At 36.2% G+C, this 21,448-nt stretch overlaps 1 protein-coding gene across 4 annotated transcripts in view; it reads left to right on the top strand.

Moving 5' to 3' along the window:
- Positions 1-21,448, top strand: part of ulk4 (unc-51 like kinase 4) — a 123,587-nt gene that overhangs the window by 13,333 nt on the left and 88,806 nt on the right. For all 4 annotated transcript variants that reach the window (XM_038275780.1, XM_038275779.1, XM_038275777.1 and 1 more), the window contains exons 16-19: positions 341-387; positions 792-870; positions 6,596-6,703; positions 18,317-18,400. In XM_038275780.1, coding sequence (XP_038131708.1) covers positions 341-387; positions 792-870; positions 6,596-6,703; positions 18,317-18,400 — 318 coding nt within the window. The remainder of the gene's footprint in view (positions 1-340; positions 388-791; positions 871-6,595; positions 6,704-18,316; positions 18,401-21,448) is intronic.

Below are 21,448 nucleotides of genomic sequence, written 5' to 3'. Positions count from 1 at the left end.
ATCATGGTAACAGTAATTTTTTTTTTTTGCATCTAAATGCATATATTTTATATCATTTATCAACTAGTGGTTAGAGCAGTGCACTTGTGCTCTGAGAAGGGTGCAAGCACCCGGTTTAATCCCCACATCCTCCTTTCTGGGTCCTTTCTGGACACTTAACTCCACACTGCTCCCCGGGCGCCACACAATTGCAGCGCACTTCTCCCTAAGGGGATGGGTTAAATGCAGAGGTAGAATTTCTCCAATGTGAGATCAATAAAGTTCCATTGTTATGATTAGTTTCCTTAATCTGTTAGTTTATCTGACTTTTTATCATCTTTAATCTCGTGTTCTTTTGCAGTTTTCCGCGTTGACTCAGCAACTACGACAAGCTCCAAAATGGAATTTGTAAGTACATCATGCATATATTTTTGTTGTCTAAATGAAGAGAAAATATGATTGCTTGGCTTAAAAGGGCAATGAAATGATACAGAAACTTAAATATTATAGCCCTACAATATCATCTTTAGAACCAGATGGACTTGGTAAATAACTGGATGGTTTCTCCCCTCACTGTGTCATATCAACAACTTTAAAGAAGGGATTATTGTAAGTGAGAATGCTTAAACAAACTTCTTTTAAAGGGATTGAAGCAAACCAATATTTTGGTTTTATTTACAAAGCTCCAGGGATTTTTCTCACTTTTAGGCAAGCCTACCAGTTTATAAGTTAACTAGCTTAGTTTTTATTGCTATAAAGGTACACAACGTATAAAATTTATTTGACTATCATTCTCTAAAAATATTTTACAGGCGGAGCAAGATCCTCAGAGCGCTGGGCCTTCTGGCTCTGCACTGCAGTCATCTTGAAGAGGACTGCCATGTTTCTGAGGTTAGAGAACATACAAACATGTCCGCTACCATCTCATCTGTTCAGGACAGAACCTGAGCAAAACATAAATACACCTGTTCTAATTTTAGTGTGACCTCATGCTTCATCTAACCTTTGCTTAGACATTAATAATAATATATAAATACTTATCCGAATTAAACAAGCTTAGGCAAATATAGAAACAACATGGCAAGAAATCCACTCTTCTCAAATGTAGTACCGGTTTGGACCATTATGTGGCAGTAAATACTAGAGGAAAAAACACCCCAGTCTTCTGATACCTGAAAAATGATAAATGCATAGTCTACGTTTCTTTTTATGGAAAATTATCTTTCCTTTCATTTGGTTAGAAGTAATAAAAACTTCTAACACAACAACAGAGAGGAAATGTACCTGAATGTGAAGAGCAACACCTGTTCATCTCACACTGTCTTCATAGTCTGTCTGACCAGCTGATGGCGATAAAACTCTTTGAGGCCGCTTGTTGTTACTTTATAAGGAGAACCAAACTCACTCTTTTTTTTCTATTTGTCTCAAATCCATATTTAAACATAAAAAGATAAACTGGAATTGTAGCTTTAACCAAAAACCGAATATACGCCTAATTAATATCTTTGTTGTTTCTCTCACTGGAGTATAACTCGGCTACATGTCATTTGTTGCTCGGTGCAGATTGTACCAACTGCCTTGCTTCTAATGGAAAATAGTGTTTATAATGAGATGCTGTGAGAAACTAAGAGAGGATCTGATGAAGGCAGTGCTTTGGGTTTCATTAACACTAAGTACGTTTTGTATTTTCACAGTTTTTTAACCTTCTTTTTGATCTCATTAATTTATGTTTTAAAACTATTTGACAGGATATTATGAACATTGAACACACTCATGTTTAGTGGTTTCTGGTTCCAGTCCTGGTTGCTACTATTCTTTACCTTTCCATGAATTCCCTTCAGAACACTTGGATCAAAAAATTTATCATAACCAGAGTGATGTGTTTATTTAATAATTTAATTCAGGTGTGTCAGAGCAGGGATACATCTGAAAGTTGATAACTGATCCCATGGTTTCAAACCTCACTCATCTGTTAGGGCACATGTGTCAAACTCAAGGCCTGCAGGTTGGATATCATCTTAAAACAGAGTGGAAAAAGACGGATGTACTGATATTTTTGGCTAATATTTCAAATTTATTCCTTGTTTAAATACATGTATGTGTTCGCTGATTCATTAGTGCATTCAAATAGAATGGATGCCTGTAAGATCACACGTAGTGCATGCATTCGCGTCGGTGGGTGGGTGTCAGATTCACGCTGCTCAGCTGTGCTCATGATTGCTGAATTGTAAGCATGAGGCATTCAATGCATTTAGTGTCAAATATGCTGGTTTAGTGTTATATAAGCTCATGGTGAATGAAAATCGGTGACCCCAATGCGCCTGTGAAGCATGATATAAAGTTGTGGTTAACTTTTATCATAATCCTGACAACATGACCTCTCCTTCTGTTGATGCAAAGGGGTCTGACAATACATAGTGTTACTTTAAAATATGCCTTTATTTTGAAATTCTCAGGACAGTAGACTGCATTGAACATGGGTTCTAATTGTTTTTTCATTAGAAGAAAACTGTTTTTAGTTTAAATGCCTGATGACTATAAAAGTTTTGGAGAATAAAGGTCACATCATAATTGAGTTGTTTTAAGTGGGTTGAATGAATCACTGTTAATAATTGTGTTAGATGGGCAGATGATATCAAGTGGTTGCATCATAGCAGAGTTTTAATAATAATTAACAGTGTGATATCGGGTATCGTCATCCAAACCAGCTTATATAACATAAAGTTGGTAGTTTACTCCTCTACAGTTTACAAGCGTCCTTTAAAATAAAGAGTTCATACTAACATAACTCAGATTTTTCTTCCTACTTTTCTCCATTCTGGCAGTTGTGATTCATGTTTGTGTGCTTCCCGGTTTCCTTATTATTGAATTCCAGCAGCTGCTGGTTTGTCTTGGGGATTTAGAAAAAAGTGCAGCTTTGGCGTACATACTTTGAATGTCCTTGTCTTTTAGGACAAATGGCGAAATGTTTTTTTCCCCCTCAGTTGCCCGCATTGCCTGCCGTCAGTTACTGTGGATAAGACGAAGCATTGTGCCCGCCTATCTTCATGTGTCTGTTGGTAACCACGGCCGTGCCGGACCATCTATGGACTCAGCAGGGGTTCTGTGTGTGTCAGCGTCTTTCATGTGCGTGCACACGTTGTTTTGAACCGTGTCTCTGCAAGCTCTCAGCAGGGGTTTGGTGTATGTAGTTCTGTCTGTCCTTGTTGGAGTGTGTTTGTGCCTGCAGACGCTGTATTGTTGTGTATTCTTATGTTGTGCGTAACAGATGACCAATCAAACAGCAAACACACTTGCATTTTTCCCTTTGAGTGTGTGTCGTCTCAGCAGGGGTTCTCCTGCTGCAATCCTGCTGATTGGCGGGTTGGGACTGGGTTTAGTTACCATAGTAACTTCTGTATACTTTATTCACCCCCCCCACCTCAACACACACTAGTATATACACCTAAACATGTACAAACAAGGTACTCCTGTCTTCTTTTCCAACTGCCCCCTTTCTGTCTGGTTTTAATGTTTTCTGACAAAATGTCTGTGTTGTTTTTATCCTTCAAATTTATTAAAATTGCTTTGGAAGAAAAAAAAAAAAGAAATGACAGGTATGCGGCTATTAATGTGTAGTTGAATGTGTCTCCCCTTCTGAAACAACTCTTAAAAAAATGCTTTTTATCCCACCTTTAGTTTAGTAAGTAAAGCCTTTAGTGTTTAGGTAGTTTAGTCAAACATAAAATAAAGAAGCAGATCTTGATATTTCTTGCTGAATCCTCTGAATCTGGGCTTATCTGCAGTATATTTATTTCTACTGAGAAATTTAACCAGGAAAATACCTGCTTGTTTGAGTATTTGATATGCCTTGATTTTTATCCGTCCAAAAATCTGTTTAAAACGGTGCTTCGTTATGGATCATTTATAAGTTATGGTGCAAAAATGAAGAATTTGCATAGACTTTGGCATAGAGCTGGTACTGAAAGATAAGGTTGCTTGTGCAAATGCTGCATTGCAGCTTTATTAACCAGTTTCCCATCGACAATGACTTATTACACCTGGAAGTGATGGTGCACTTCTTTAAACTGCCTAAAATGATTTATTAGTTTCAATATTTTTATTCCATCTGTAAATATTCGTTTCAAATGTAAACCACAACAAAAATCACCCATACGTGACCACAGTCCTACAGTAACTAATCACAGTTGTCCTGGATATTTAAAACATCTGTGTACAGAATTAAATTTCCTCCTAAGCTGTAAAACCTATGCATGCTTGATAAATATACAGGTAAGCTTTTATACTGTTTGTTTTATAACTATAGAATCTGTGTTTGTGGTCTTTTTGTCCCTCACTGTCCTCTGGCTTTAGAGGTAACAAGGCTAAAAAATATCACAGACAAAGTAAACAGTTTGAAAATGAATCAGTTTCATGCTGGATATCCATACTAAACAAAAAGAGAATGTATTGATAAAAATTAAACCTAGAAACTCACAGAAAGGTTCATCCAAAAGCACAGAGAAAGTAAAACAGATTTAGATGAGTTCAGTTAGCTGAATTTTCATTGCAGTGACCCAAATGGTTCTCAGTGATGGGCTAAGAACCTCCAACAGCCCTGCCAGCTCTCTCTTCATATCTCCTGGAATCTTCTCCAGACTCTTGAGGCTTTGCTAGGAGACATGTGCCATCATGGTGGAGTTGTTCTACCTGTGAAACCTCTATAGGGTCCAGGTATCTGCTCATGCTACCAGTAGCGTCTTGGACCATGGTCAATTAAAATAACTACTGTAAAGCAGGAACAATAATGAGAAGGGAGAAAATATATGTGGCCTCCTACTGTAAACTATTCCCTTTTGATTAAAAAGTGAGCCTTTCATTTGTGAGCAGTTTATTTATATCACTAACTCGATCCTCAACCAAACTTTTTATGTAATCAAGCATTTCTAGTCCAAGTGAGAAAGAAAGAAGAGAACACACCCAAACAGATAAGGAACAGGCTCATGTTATGACCACTGAGGGGTGTGGTGATCAATGCTGACCTGAGACCTGCTACGTTTTATAAACTGCAAATACGGATTTCTTTTCTGTCTTTTTTTTTTCATCTTAAGAAGAAAAACAGTGGTTTGTATTAAACTATGGAATCTAATAGATTTCTGGACCATAAATAAGTTAAATTGAGAAATATTTGATCCTTGCAAGAGGGCGTCAACCTTAGTCTGGATCAGATAACTACATGGAATTGAGGAACATTTGGAGGGAGAGATTTATGAAGCACACATATCTGGCAAATTCAAACAAAACCGAGAGAGACAAATGTTGAAAAGTTGAGAGGTCACAGATCACAGAATTTCTCATTAATGTCAGGAAGCAGTCAGCTCTTTATGAGCGATAGTAATATTAGGTTATAGCAAAATATAGTATATTATCTTTGGTAAACATTGGGAGAAGTCTTATTTCTACACATTTATCATGGTACATATCGGATCGCAGAATTATTGCCAATTCACACCCCTGGTATAGAGCACCTGGGGACACAGTGTGAATTAAGGCTGCAACTAATGATTGTTTTACTAATTGATTACCTGTTGATCATTTTTTACAATGTCGTTCAATAATCTGATATTTTCCTCTTGAGGAGTTCTGGATAGAGATTATCATTCGGAATGCAGAATTTTGAAATATGTCGTTACAGTGGTGGTATAATTACTGCTGTAAGTGGGTAGCTCTGTCTGCTAAAAGCATGTTTTAGAGTCTATATACCTCAGTTAATCATTAATCGATCAATGATCATTTCAATAATCGATTAATCACAGTTAATCTGATTATCTTTGGTGCAAGTTAAGTTTCTCTCACTCATTTTCTTCATTTGGACCTGTCTTATAACTGGTACAATACGAAAACTCTGGAGGGATAAAACTTTCTCTATGCCCCTTTCTTTAAAGCTGATCTGATTTATTGTGGAAGAGCCACACATGGAATAGTAGAATGGGAAGCTAATGTGGGCTCATTACAAGGTTTAATCACAGGTATTGAACCTTTTTAAAGATTTCTCAAGATAATGGTAAAATAAAAGCAGAACTAGTGTTAAAACATTAGTCTTTGTCTTCAAGGGTATGTTAGGAGATATGTTTGTGAGTTTATAGATAATTTCTTTGTTACTTTTTGCATAACCGTTGCATATCACTTGTTTTTAAGATTATTCAAACAGATTTTTTGTTAAATATTAAACACTGATTGTATAAACCAGGTCTATGTGTGATTTGCTGAACACTGTGGTAGACTTGCTTATTTGGTTTCAGCTGAAAGTTAATTTTGAAATTGAATATTTCTAGGCTTTACAAGTAAAATGAATAATACGTGTTTTTAAGGGGTAGTGTTTTACACTGCCAGAATTAAAAATATAAACCAGGAGTTTTTTCCTTATAATAACATCAGCAGGGTCCTCTTACTACTACTAGTAATAATAATACCTAATAGCCCTTTTTCAGGCAGCTGTTAATCTCATGGATGAAGACTAGGTCTACATTAATTTTTTTTAAATATATTTTGCTATTTAGATTTTTTTTTCCATTATAATGACTTGCTGTTTATTTCTAATCCACATATCATTCTGTTTGTGTTTTTTTTTTTCCAGGCTGTGTCAACTCTAACAGACCTGTTGAGGGATAATCTCCGGAATGATAAACTGAAGCAAGTTCTGCTGCCTCCGCTTGGGGAGCTTCTGTACCTGATGTCTTCAGAGGTAATGCCCTGTTAGATCCTGGTATTAAGTTACAAACTAAGGACTAAGTATTAATTGATAACTGGCCATTTTCCTAAAAACCTAAGTTTTCTCTTAGAGGTTCTTTCCATAACGTGAATGAATAAATAAATGCCTTCACCATTTACTTGACCTCATACTTCCAAAATGGCAGCTCACAGTATTGTAAACAATCACGATGAATAGTTAGCATGTTTGTGGCAGCTTAAGAAATAAATGGAGGGCTAGAGACATTCAAGAAGATGTTAAGTTCACCTGTAGCAAGCACAAAGATGAGGATGGGGAATACAGGCTGTCTGTAAAGCCCATAGGGATCTCTTTTAAATAAAAGGTTTGAAAAACATTTTGCTTTTGCTCTATATAAAAGAAAAGCTGACGGCTTAACCTCTTCAAACCCATCGCGCCGCCGGCGACCCGGTTGACTTAAGTGGGGTTAATAACTCAGAATGCATAAAATTCCACCGGTAACATTTTTACCAGCAGGTGGAGCCATTGCGCGCAGCTCCAAGCTGACACCAAAAGTTCAAAGCCCCACAGCTCTAAAATTGTTATAGCTAGAGGTCTGAAATTTTCTGCATTTGTGGTTTACATGATGTAGAACAAATATAATACAATAAAACCCACTTCTCAAGAATTTCTTTATTACTGCTGTTCAAACAAGACCTATCATTTCCGAGAATAAAAAAACAACTTTGAGTCATGTTTGAACTGATGCAGGTTGGTCTGTGTTCTAGTCACCCAATTTTAATTTATATATTAGGAAACTAAAGGGTGTTAGCTTTCAAATAATGTATTGCACATGTAATTTGAGCTTACAGTTCGAAGGTGCTTACCATACCATACCAGCTTTATTTATAAAGCACTTTAAAACAACCACAGTTGATACAAAGTGCTGTACAGTTTAAGAACACAACATAATAAAAATAATTTAAAAACAGTTTAAAAGCAAAAAACATACAATTTAAAACTAGATCCCACTGGTGTTGAAAGCCAAGTAAAATAGATGGGTTTTAAGACGAGCTTTAAAAATGGGCAAAGAAGGGGCCTCTCTGACCTCCAAAGGTAAGTTATTCCATAATTTGGGGCCCATAACAGAGAAAGCCCTGTCCCCTCTGAGCTTCCTTTTTGTTCTCGGTTCCTCCAAGAGCAGCTGATTTGCTGACCTGAGAGACCGATGGGGTACGTAGGGATGAAGAAGCTCAGAGAGGTAAGCTGGGGCAAGATTATGCAATGATTTAAAAACAAACATAAGAATTTTAAAATGAATCCTAAAATATACAGGCAGCCAGTGAAGTGAGGCCAGGACAGGGGTCACATGCTCTCTCTTTCGAGTACCTGTCAAAAGTCGTGCAGCAGCATTTTGTACTAGCTGCAGACGTGAGAGCAGCGACTGACTGACACCCAGATAAAGTGCATTACAGTAGTCCAATCGAGTTGAAACAAAAGCGTGGATCAGTGCTTGGTGAGGGCTCCTTTGAATCCCTCTTTATTTCAAGTCCATTTTTTGTTTATATCACACTGCCTGACATAGGAGACTTTCAGTTGTCGGTTTCTGTAAACACAGCACAATAATCTACATTAAAATCCTTCTGTCCCCAATGACTCAGGTGTTCTAATAAATTTGAAATGTTTTTTAGGGTGTGCATGTAAACATACCTAGCAAATGGATAAAAATGACCAATGAATTGGAATCAGCCTTTATGGTATTTGTAGACCCACATCAGACTGCCTTCATAGATCCGAATACCTGCAAGGCTCCCTGGCAAAGTGGAAATCTGCTCCAGTGTTTGGTCTACAGCAACTACTGTTCGGCAAACTCTTTCTGCGATGAACTGACTCTGATTAAAATGCCTATAGGTAGAGACGATGCGGCTGAGTTTATCAGCACCATCAGTTCTAAAGGACACGGATGAAAGGTGCAGTTGTAATCTGTAAGTGACAGTCGAGGTCTGGAGGGAACTGAAGGTTATAGGCGTGTTGCTCAGGAAACGGTTGTGTCTTTATACCATAGTGAGGGTTTGGCTGCCTGTTTCTACCTGCAGCCTGATGCTGACGACTTCTGAATAAAAAAAAGATACTGCTCTACATAGACGCTCAACTCACCCAGAAACTTGACTTCTATTCAACTAACGGAGGTTCAGCTGATCACTTTTGCTGCTCAAATCTAAATATTACACTAACCCTAACCCTACTTGGACTAGAATAAGATACAACTTGGAACCCCTAGGATGTACTAACACTATTCAATACATTAAAAACATGCTAAATAAATCTAAAAGGATTCTAGGATAAATTAATCTGTCTTAATAAATATGTAGGACACTATTTTCATATTAACATTTTCATTTTATAGTTGCGTTCTGCATTGCATCACAAATTGATTTTATGTCTAAGCCTTAAAAATCAAAATCACTCTGCAGGGTTTAAATCAATATATCAGGGTTTATTTAATAAGAAGCAGTTAAGATAATATCCTGGTAAATTGTAGAATATAGAAAGTTATATTTGAAATTAAATCCTTAAATTAATTTTCCTTATTCAACACCTTAGTTGAGTAATAAATTGAGGCCTTTCAAATATAAAGATATGTTTGTTATGTTATATATCTATTTCCAAAGTTGGATTTGTGCCACTATCAGCCTCTACAGCAATAATATAATCCAGAATCGTTTAGTAGTAAAGCTAAAAAAATCCATAAATATACTATGGAGCAGCTTGGCAGAGGAATATTAGTAGATAGTCCGTCATTCTTTTACTACATAAGGCCGTAGGTGGGGGCCGATGTCAGATCATCTTATCCCTGGCCCTAAGAAGGCTGCCAGCGTAGGAGGATACATCAAAAGGGCCTTGAGACAGAATCTATTGTATTTATTTTATTTTTTTGTCACCTTAAAACCTAAAATATTAAATAAATAGATAAGTTACTATGGAGAACTGCTTACTTGTTCAGACTAACTAGCAAGTCATGTAGTCATTGCATCTCTGTGGCTTTTCTTGCATCTAGCAGGTATTCTGAAAGCACCTCCTTAGCATCTTTCAGCGTTCTAGCTCCTATGCCCCTGCTCAGGAGGGGCCTCCCAAGAGAATGATGCAGCCATCAGCATGTTTCGTACTCTTTCCACTCCAGTGCTCTATGATGTACCATGTTAGAAATATTAGATGCTTGTACAGACATTTGTGAAAGAAAGAACTGGTCTCAGCAGCTCAGTGAATTCCAGCTTGGTGCAGTGTAGTAAGTTCTGTTTTAAAATGTGCCGCTACCAAATATTCCACATCCTAGAGTTAAAAATCTTGAAACTCAAAATGGAAGTGATTAGGAACAACAGGACATAATCTATGAGGGATTGGCCTTGGTAATCAGAATGGATCAGAGATTGCCGTGCAGCACAGTAGAGGTAACCAAGCTCCTGCTGTACGACCTAAGCTAGGTCAGGGAAGCAGTTTAGAACAAGGCGGTTCTGAGATTCAGGAGTCCGCAGTCTAGTCAGGGGCTCCGATTCGAGCAGGAACTGACAGATCCAGGGTTCCAGGAATCCACTGAGCGTTAAGGCAGGTTAAGAGCTCCACTAGTCCAGCAGCGAGCTCAGGCAGACATGCTCAGATGCAGACAGGCACGCTCAGCAGTTGAGGGACAGAGACAAGACATAGAACCAGGAGAACTGCGGAACATTAAACTGGCTCCCTCCAAGTGCCAGGACTATTGGACTTTAAACTAACTCCCCCCGCCGAGGCGAAACAAGAACAGGGTGCAATCAGCGGAGCAGAGCCAGGAAACGATCAGGAAACCCAAGACAACAAAAACCCTCTCTAACATTGACCTAACATACTAACATACACACATACATAATTATCTGGCCCTGATAGCTGTGCTGAACCGTATTTAAAGCAGGAGCAGGACGATGAGATGAATGATAATTAGTGAGCGGGGAGGGTACAGCAGGTGAGTAAAGTGAGCAATTATATCAGCTATCAGGGCAGATCATGAAAGGAACTGCTTCAGTAAGCCAAGGAATGTAAAAAATGTCATCCTCCCTAGTGAGAAGAATTTGGAAATGGACCTTCTCATTTCAAAACAAATGTGAGGCACTGCTCAGAGCAGGATCCATGAAGACATGAATGAGTGGCTCCACTATACAGTAGAAGAGCTTGAATGGCCTTCACATGGTCCTAACATGAACATGATAGAATCTCTTTGGAATAGAGCGGAAACTGAAAGTCAGTCCCTCTTGTCCAACATCAGTTTCTGACTTTGTTAATTTGCTCCTGGAAGAATAGTCAAATATTCCTTAAATCTTGGATAAAGCCTCCTAGAAGTCAAATATATTATTACTGCAAAGATCAGAAAGACATATAGTAAACCTTTGGACATATTATGGAATGCCACTCAAGTTCATATTTAGTTTTAGGCAAAAAAAACCCAAAGCATTCGTCATTTTAGCTTATAATATGGATTCATAACAGCGGTCTGGTGTTTCTTAGTCTTCACAATGATATTATTTTATTCATTCACAAATCTCTATTTTCACACAAAAGAGCTTTGCTTTAGAAAATGCTATGATTTAGCTTTGATTGAACAGACAAAGGTAGACTGGGTTTAAGAACAAGGAGTCTTCTAAGGTAAAATGGTTACACTGGGTATTATCGAGGGGGAATAGTGTAAAGATGGCTGAATACATACGCACACAAAAGATTTCACATTTTTATATCTAAGAAACATGTTTTAAAGCAAGTAGGATTTTTTTAAAACCTTCTGCTGCTCTAACAGCAATAAAACTATACAATACATTGAAATTCCTGAAATTCCGGTTTTTAATAAGGAAAATGTAAAGGATAATAAGGGTTATGAACACTTGCAAAGCACTGTAAAGAAAAAAAAATTCAAAATGTTTTAAAGATGAAAATGAAATGGATTACTTTGAATTACTGCTTGAATGACAAATGGACGGCATTCCCTGCATACAAGATAGATCAAAATGCATTCCGTCATTACCTTGAAGAAAAGGACCAATTTAGAGCAAAACGAATTTAACTGAAAACTCCATCATCAGGTAATGGATTTTAATTTTGTGTGCCGGCTAAACTAAATTGAAAAAGAATTGACCTCTCGTCCTCAAACCTTTAAGAAAAAGAGTGGAGGAGGCCCTCTTTATTAGAAAAGGTGATGCCAATTTATTTCTGCTTAACCTCAATCTCACCAGGGGAGTCAATTAAGTAATAGATTTATATTTACATGACTGATAGATAACCTTTAAAACTGAATCAGCCTATTACAATTTTAACTTTCCCAAAGCTGAAAAATAGGTTACATCTAAACCTATTTTATATATTTTTATCTACCCTAATTTTTTTTTTTTATTCTTTTCAGTTTTGTTTTTCTCTGTGGGATCAACTGTTCAGCTTATTAAAATGTTTTTGGCATTTATGGTAAATCAAAAAAAAATATTTTACCCTTCCCAGGACAGTATAAACATTGAATTATATTTTGTTTAATGTTAAAATTTATAGTATATTGTAATATATATAAGCCAAGTAGTATTGGAGAAACCTGTTTCATTTATTGAAGGAAACCGTAAATGTCATTATGTGCTGTGAATTATTTTTTAAAAGATTCCTTCGGGTTGTTTTTTGCTGCTCTTCAATGTTTCAAATCATTAACTAAATTCTTAAATTTGAAAACAAATTCTTAGCTCCCACCATTTTATAGCTGGTGCACAAACGAATTGCATACCCAAATACAATTGGCCAGTAAAAAATATTATAAATCTTTATTATTACCATAATAATATTAATAAATTGTTATAAATCATTCTAGAAAACTTAACATCCAGTTGCCTAGACTAAACTTTTTCAAGCTTGACCATGATCTGGATGACTGAGAACCTCACAGATAGAAAATATTATAAATCCCACATGCTTGTGATGTATCCCATTTGAAAGCTAAGATGTTCCAGCACAACTTGAGCTATGTAACTTTAAACATGTCTAAAAAAAATAATCTTTTCCCTGGCATAAAAAAATGCAGTTGTTAATATTCTGTATCTTGGTTATAATACATGGTTGAGTTCCCCAACTTTTTATTACTATTCTATTTACTATTTTTGTTGCTCTTTTTGTGATCAATGTGTAAAATTTCAGATCTCTGGTCATAACTTTGACATTCTTTGTATGCATAAGGTCCATGCGGCACATTTAATCCAAATTAGGAACAAAAGTGCACAACTGGATCATGTGAATTTCGCATTTCTAAATGTAGCTTTACACAAATTTCAATTAAAGTACTTTCTTTTATAGTGTTTCAAATGTTCAGCTTTTAGAATTCTGATTATGCGTTTTCTGTGCCATAACATTTTAACATTTTCAGCTGCACATGGAGGAAAAACAGGCACTGGGAAAAGGATTAATGACTTAAAGCTACAGTGTGTAATAATTACAGGGATATACAGTCAGAAATGTAATATATTATACATAACTATGTTATTTTATCATCATCTATGAGCTCAGCCTCTTAACCTTAATATTTGCGTTGCCTTAGAATTCGTTATTTATAATTACATAGGAGCAGGTCTCGCAGCCATGGAGGCAGACATTTTTGCGCTACGGCAGCGCAGAGCCAACAAACTAGCGATTGAGAGATCGCCAAAACGTCACAACGATGTAGAAAAAATAAAGGGTATATTTATTATCTTAAGTCTTCATGAAATCTATACCCTGCACAGACTAATGAAATACTATTTGTAAAATTATCTATGTACTGTAAACAAACCTCATCACTTGAGAAGGTAGGTGATGTGGACGTCGTGGAAGACATTCTGTCCCGTAACGCTCGCCGTACTGTTGGGGGGGAGAAGCGGTGGGGGGGAGATGTTCATGTTGCTGCAGTCTGCAGTCTGACTGCTAAAAGTTACACACTGTAGCTTTAAGGTAAATCTGTTGCTTCAAAAAAAATAATACAGGCATATGTTAGATTAAAAACTATATCAGTTGTTAAACTGAAATTGATGTTAAAATAACTGTGGAAAAATTATAAAACCTTTCTTAAATACGTTAAGCAAACTTATGAAGAAATAAAAGGGTTAGAAAAAAGTGAAAAAACAATTTACTACTTGTAATAAAAAAGTCAAGGAAAAATATCACATTCCAGTGAAATACATAGACTGATTATTGGTTGTTTGAATAAAGAATAAGAATAAAAGTGCAAAAGTTTTATACGACAGTTAAGAAAAAGTGTAATTAGCCCAATTATTAAAACTATCACTAGTTTTTTAGCCCTTTGTTGCGTTTAATGGGTCACGGAATAAAATTTCAAGCTGTTATTTGGCCAAGGGATTTTTTGATGAGTCATTTATTAATCTCTTTATGTATTTTTAATTATGACAGGATCGGTCCCCTATAATTAACAAAATATTAAGGATATGAAAAACGTTGTGATAGCCCCTAGTGGTCATATTGTGGACTACACCTGCCACCTGTAGCTGGAAGCAAGGGGCAGACAACTCATAAACCCAAATGGTCTCCACCATAATGTAGGTCTTTTAAAATATATATATATTTATACTTACTATTGTCTTTTACAAACAATTTATCAGAGTAGACAACATGTCACAAAAAAAATCAAAGGTTTTATCCAATTTTAGGTTTTAAGTTCATTAGTGACCCTAGGTGCTTTGACAAATACTTAATTATTTCTACAATACCCTTTTATTATTATTTTTTAGTCTGAATAAAGGGATATAAGTTTTTCAACAGTAAATGGATTTTATGCCTTTAGTTGTATTTTAAACTGCATCTTCAAAAACTTTGATAGAATCAAAATGCTGAGATTTAAGTTTTTTGTTCATTCTTTAAGTGCCTGGTGGTACTAATTAGCATCACACCTAAAGACATGGTAATGCAAGGTTCTAATTTTACATCAAACTAATAGCAAACACAATTATTATTATGGAACTGAAATACAATTTGATGCTGTAGTACAGTTGCTCTCAAGCTATGGGGGCTTCTAGGATTAAATCAGATAAAGTCTCATTTTAGTTTTATGAATAATACTTTTTACAGAAAATGGTTAACCTTAGAATAATTACACTCTAAAAGGTGGTATTTCTATTTCATTATAAGATTTTAATGCAATATTTAATTCCCTGCTGTTGACTGTTCTTAGTCTTAAAAGAAAAAAATAATTATATTAGAACTGTAATTACACAGTCATATGTCTATATTACTTTTTTATGTATTTATTACCGTTTTCAAGGCTGCACTTTAAAAAAAATGAAATTGTCTAGAGCTGTTTTAAACGAAATTTCTTTTTGTATACACCGTTGTAAACAAAATGACAAAATAAATCTGTCTAAGTTAGTCAATTTTTTTGAAGGTTGGTCTGGGCAGTGAGGACCAGGAATTTGGAAGGGAGTTTCTCACAAACATAAAGGGGGGCTCAGCAGGAGAAGTTTGAGAACCCCTGCTGTAGTAAGACACTAAATATGTCTTTCATTCTCAAAGATCCTCCAATTTGACTCGATCTAAACACTTATTGCAAAAGAGAGTGGATTGTAATTCATCAGTGAGAAAGTCAAATTCCAGTGTCTCTTGGGACAATAAAGAATATTTCTCTTCTTTTCTATTCTACTGGTTTTTATTGTAGCTGTTAGTGTCAGTACTTGCTGCTAAGGGTGACACAACTAATTTGGGAAAATCCCTTTTTTTCTAAAAAGCAACATTCACTTTGATAAATTTTATCTCTCTGTCAAAATACCTATCTAATAACTTTATTTTTAGCCAATATTTGGGTTTATTTGAGCTCAAATCTATAATTTTTTCATTAAATGAAAAAAAAGAAGAAAAAAATAGTTATGTTTATTGGATTTAAATTACAAAAAAACTTTTTAAACCAGCTTTAAAGAGTTCAGGTAAACCTGTTCTCCATGTGTAAACTAAATTGAAGATGTTGAACATCATTTAGTTTGAAATTAAAAGAGTTCTACTTTTAGAATCTGATTCAAAAGCTCACAACTCATTACTGATGTCGAAATAGGGTTTTATTGACCTTAAATTTTGAAAATCAAATTCATACTCTTGTTCACCAATGAAGAGTTTAGATGGATTTTTTGTTTATTTTAGGCTCATTCTGAACTATTCTCTAAGACAGCAAACTGAATCACAATTGCTGATCAAGAGTTTGGTTAAAACTACCAATCGCTTCTCAACAGCCCTAACTAGCCTTGGGGTTAAATTATTTACCCAGCACTGTGTTTGGTATGTAGTAATGATGAGCTCTTTTTTACATTTTAAGGTGAACTGGCTTCCTGAGTTCTAGTTAGGGTTGATTTCTTCAGACAATCAGCTCTATGAATCACAGGTGGATTTATGTTGCATTGCAAGGAAAAGCTGGGTTTATTTCATGTAGAATGTTGCTTTCATATTTGTTAAAAAAGTGATCTATTTTTTGGGTCTCCAGCTGTCAATGACAAAGTTACCCAGAGCCCCCGGTGCTGTCTTTATCCTCAAGGTTAGATGTAGCCTTCAGCTAAGCACATCAGTGAGGGAAGAGAGCAGAGCACCATTCTAAAAAAGTTAGAAAGCATATATGAAATGATAAGAAATGAATGTGCTGTGAGACAATGCTTCTATAGGCTTGAAAAATCTGTCCTACTGATTATGCTCTTCATTAAATACATGTTTACAATTAAATATTTATTAACCAAAAAAAAACAACTACATGACCTATAAATTACCTCCTGAATCTCCAATTGGGTAATTTTGACAGTTTAGTCTATGATGCACCAGTAAACAGTAGGAAAACCTGATCTATAGAAAAGACAATTTCTACATAAGCATTTCCTTAAGGTCAAAGGTCATTTATTTAGTATTCATTAGCGTAGAATTAGAAATCGGGATAATAAAAGACAAGAGCAATATTAGTATGGGTAAGGCTCAGGCTTGAATTACTATAATAAAAAATAAAATCAAAAAGATCAGAAGAATTTGGAAGGTGTCATTTAGTTTGGATTCAGGAAATGCCACCATATGTTATGTCTATGTTGTTGATCCCCTTCCACCAGACGTAGTGAATTGGTATGTACTCGAGTGCCGCTGTCTCGTAGCTTTTGCATGCATCACTGCTCCAACACCTGAAACAAAAAGGCCAAATTACCTCTTTGGTATGACATTAAGGCCTTGTACAGACGTTCATCGTAACCCCTAAACCCCTTAATCACCATATAGAGAGGGGACTTTATAATGAACTTAGTTAATTGACCGGTTGGACAGATGAACACTACTTTTCGCTCCCTGTTGGTCACCTGACTCCAGCTCCCTGTGAGGTTTCTGCACCATCTTTGTTCTTTCTCGCCCCCAAAGCAAATCCCATGATGCTTTGTAAGGAGAGCTCTTGCAAAGCATTCTGGGGTATATCTGCTCATCTAGTGACCATGGATGCACCCTACTTTTTAAGATGCATTGTGGTAAATTTTGAGTCCACTCACTAATATGACGAAATGATGTTTTATATAGGGGTTGGAGCGGGTGTTCGGACACATTCTTAGTTTAGCAGAGGCCTAGTAATTAGCCATTTATTTGTTTCAGGTGTGTTGAAGAAGAGATGCTTACAAAAGCTACATGCAACTGACAGTGGCACTCAAGGACCAACTTTGCCTAACCCATACCGTAGACAAATAGACACTTCATGAAGTTAGTTGGTCTGGGGGTTTTCAAACTAGCATAGGTTTAAAATAATCTTTACTGTAATGGTAAAGGATAAATTAAAGTATTGTCTTACAGCATCTATTTTTAACAACATTATTTACAGGTTGGTATGTTATTTGATAAACAGTCTGCGTTAATAGTGCAACGATTTGTACACTAGTCTATATATTGGGCTGGGAGGTAGCAGTGTGTCAGTTTGTCCATGTTTAAGTTGTTGCTGTCTGTTTAAATAAATTTATACAGTTCTCTTTCATTTGCACAAAGAGAATAACCATGGATTATAAATGGTGGTTTAAGTATAATTTAGGGTAAACCTGCCTGATTTCAGAACTGTTATTATGTAGAGTGATCTAGTCCAGATAACAAAAAGCAGTGTTCTTTTCCAACCAAGTAAATGGAAATAAAACTTTTTTTTTTTGGTTTGCTTTGATGATGATTTGTGAAAGGTACAATCAAACAAACCAAACTAGGTTACAGTTTTCTCTCCATTCATAAATGTATAAAAACTGTAGTGAAAAATCTGGCAATCTGAGCCTAGAAAAGGTTTCAGTTTTCAAATCTAAACTTAAAAGGATTTATAACTCTTTAAAAAGGGAAAACAAACATTTGGCGAAAGTGATATGTGATTAGCCCTCTAAATAAGATGCAGCTATGAAGCATGATGCTCATAGGGATCATAAACCATGTAATCAAGATGTCTTAACTCCTTTCACTCCCTATTCCCTTCCCTGCCTTGGCCCATTCGTGCCCTTTTCCTTACTCGTCTCCACTTGTATCTCCTTCACTTTATCTATCTGCCTTTCTCTCATTTCCACTCTGCTCCTCCGCTGCCCCCCACCCCCAAATGTACACCCTCCCCTCTCACCCGTCCTCCCTGTCTTTTCTATGACTCTCTATCAGGAGGAGAAGAGAGGCTCCCCAGAGGGACTGTGGTTCATTCCTGCTGCCGCCTACACTGGCTTAATGAGGAGCCTGCGGGAAGGGGTGAGTGTCTCTGTGTATGTCTGCATGTGCCTGTTTGTGTCTGTGCCTGTGTAGCTGTGACTAAGTCTCACTCTGCGTGAGCCTGTGCGTGTTTGTGTGTGTGGCGGGGGATCCCTGTGAACAGTAATGATGAGGCAGCTGTGGGGGGCCTAAAGCGTTGTTTGCCAGCTGCAAGTCAAGGGCATGCAGAGCAGTCACACACATTCATGCATGCACAGTCGTACCTGCATCAAACACAAGCCCTCTACTGCTCTGCAGCCTGACCTCAGCAGCAATTAGGACCCTCCAGACACACACCTACAGTAGATGGAGCAACAGCACCGATGGAAAAGCCGATATCTGTTTGCTTTCTGCCTTGTTTCAATTTCATCTCTTTGTATTTTCTTCTGCTTTATTGTTTACTTTAGTTGTCCCAACATGGTAGAAAAGCATGACATTATTTGGTTTTACGGAAACAAAATATTCCGTTTTTTTTTTTTCAACAACTTCTAGAAATAATACAATTCTTTCAACTAAAAAAGTTGTTTGAGTTAGTGATAATGTTAATATAAAACCTTAAACCAACCATTCAGAGTTGCAGTGCTGTAAAAACACACATATCTTCTCTTTTTGTTTTGTAATACTTTAATATATTTTAAAAAATAATAACATAGCACTAATGACTGAAGTAAACAACATGCAGGTTTTTTTTTACGATTTTTTCGACATTATGGGGAATGAACCAATCAAAACTAACCTGGTTCTATTAGAAAACATATTTTCTCCCCTTTTTCGTTCAATTCATCCATTCACACTCAGGGCTTATCACTTCTAAATGTTTACTTAGAACCTGTGAAACCATAATAACCAGGCAGCAGGTAAAAAAAAATCTGGAAAACCAAAATGCCCAGATCTAACGAAATTCAAGAAAATATGAGAAACAAAGTCAATGTTATCCACCAGTCTTGAAACAAGAACAGAGCTGTTTATAAGATCTTAATAAACTTTACAACTTAAAAAATACTCAACAAGCTGATTAAGAATACTTTGCTGGGAACTCCTGTAAAACCTCTAGGAAAGGATTCATTATAAATAAGGTCATTGTGGTCTTTCCTAATTAAACAGTGTTTGGTCAGAGGTTCTTCAGTTGACTGCTACAGGAGATCCTTCCTGCCCGAACCAAACAGATTTGGAGGAAGATTTTCTGGTTAACTTTTTGAAGGTGTCATTGGGACAAAAAGAATAATGAAGCATTTGAAACATCAAACCTATTAAAACGACGGTTTTAAAGTGCCCTTGTCATCATGTGGACTTAATAGATTTAATGCGTATTTTGAGAAGGTAATTCCTTTTTGAAGAAAACCCAAAACAAACTGTGATGTGTCCTGCCAAACAGTGAAGCCAAAATGACCCACAGTGATCCTTTAGAGTCAGTGCCCGTCATCACAAAAGCTTTAATGGCTGTTGTTATCTCTGAGAATGGAACAAACAATCAGTACTCGGCTTTCAGTGCTTGCTTTTATGCAATGTGCTACAATGACTGCATGCAGGCTTTGATGGAGATTCACCGGTCTGAAGAAAATGGAGGGCTTGGTTTGAGAAGAAGGATGCATTTATTACAAATCATCATCTCTAAACTTTACTCCAAAATACGAAGTGAATATCACATTACTTCTAAATAGTGTTTTCTAATCCATATATATATATATATTTGTTTTTGTTATTAATAGAAGTGGGTTCCTGTACAGTAGCCCTGTAACACATTCCAAGAAAGTAACAGAATCAACAGTTAATAAAGCTAACAGTTGTGTTTCCATAAGGAGATATCAGAACCTGAAAGGGGAACCATGAAATAATTAACCCTTTAAAGGAAGTCCAGTTACCCTAAAGACCTGTAAGAAAATTGTCAAGATCTTTAAAACTAAAGCAGTGTTACCAAAACTAATATAAGCAACATTTTTCTTTTGTTGTTATCGCATGTTTTAACTGAGATGTACAGAAGCACCTGTTGCTCTATTGAGACAGGTTTGCAGTAAGAAGGTAACAGAGTAACACCCTGAAAGGTCTTATGGATGTCTGCTTTAAATCATTCAGACACGGTTTCTGAAATCATTTTGGTTTTCTAGTTTCATTTTTGTTTTTATTTGATATTTTCCAGATTGTGTTGCTTTGCTGCTCATTTGCCACCTGAACTAATAATATAGAAGAGAAACATAATCTTTAAAGGAGAATTTATTCACTTTGTCCTTTTACATTAATATCACAGCTTTAACGGACTTTCACTTTCAATCTTACTGCTGGTGAATTGACATGTCTTTGATAGGTGCACTAATTTATATTAATTTGTCCTGATAATGATTTACAATAGTAGTTAGTATTGTGGATGAAAATACCTTGTTGATCTCAGAGAAAACGGTTTGTCTGAACAGAAGCTCATACCCTTAAATAAGGTAATACACAGAATGAGTCAGAGCTTGAAGCAACAACTACAACAGGAGACGGGCTCACCATGTCTCTTTCTTGTTCTATAAAAACACAAAACCTCTGCTGCAGTTCACATGGGCTGGCCCAAAGTAAAACCATAACAGATTGGTAAAACATTTCTTTTTTTCGATCATTTCATCTACAACATTCAAATTGTTTCTTAAACAACATAAGCATTAGAGGTGAGTATTGGCATGAGTGTTGCGATTCGATACATGTCGCGATACTTGGGTCACGATACGATATTATCACGATATTGCAGTATCACTATATATTTCCATATTTTCCCCAGCTATCAAAATCAAATGATGAGATAAAAAAGCAAGTGCTGTATATTTTTATCAGAAAATATTGATTAGGTATTATTATCCATGTTGTTTGGGGTTTTCTTCCACTGTGACTGCCTCAAATACAGATTTGGTGCTGCACGCACAGTTAAAGGGCTCCACAGCGCTTTCTGCCAGAGTGGGGGTGCAGAGGTAGCCCATTTTCCCATCAATGTTTTATGTAACTATTTTTTTTTTTTTTGAAAATCGATACTAAGAAGTGAAAGATCGATATTATATTGGGCAGCCGAATATCAGG

This window comes from Cyprinodon tularosa, unplaced genomic scaffold (genome assembly GCF_016077235.1).
Source record: "Cyprinodon tularosa strain WSP-4 unplaced genomic scaffold, ASM1607723v1 ctg98, whole genome shotgun sequence".
In the NCBI taxonomy this organism is placed as follows: Eukaryota; Metazoa; Chordata; class Actinopteri; order Cyprinodontiformes; family Cyprinodontidae; genus Cyprinodon; species Cyprinodon tularosa.
Note: the sequence above shows the minus strand (reverse complement) of the source record. Positions and strands in the feature narration are given on the sequence as shown.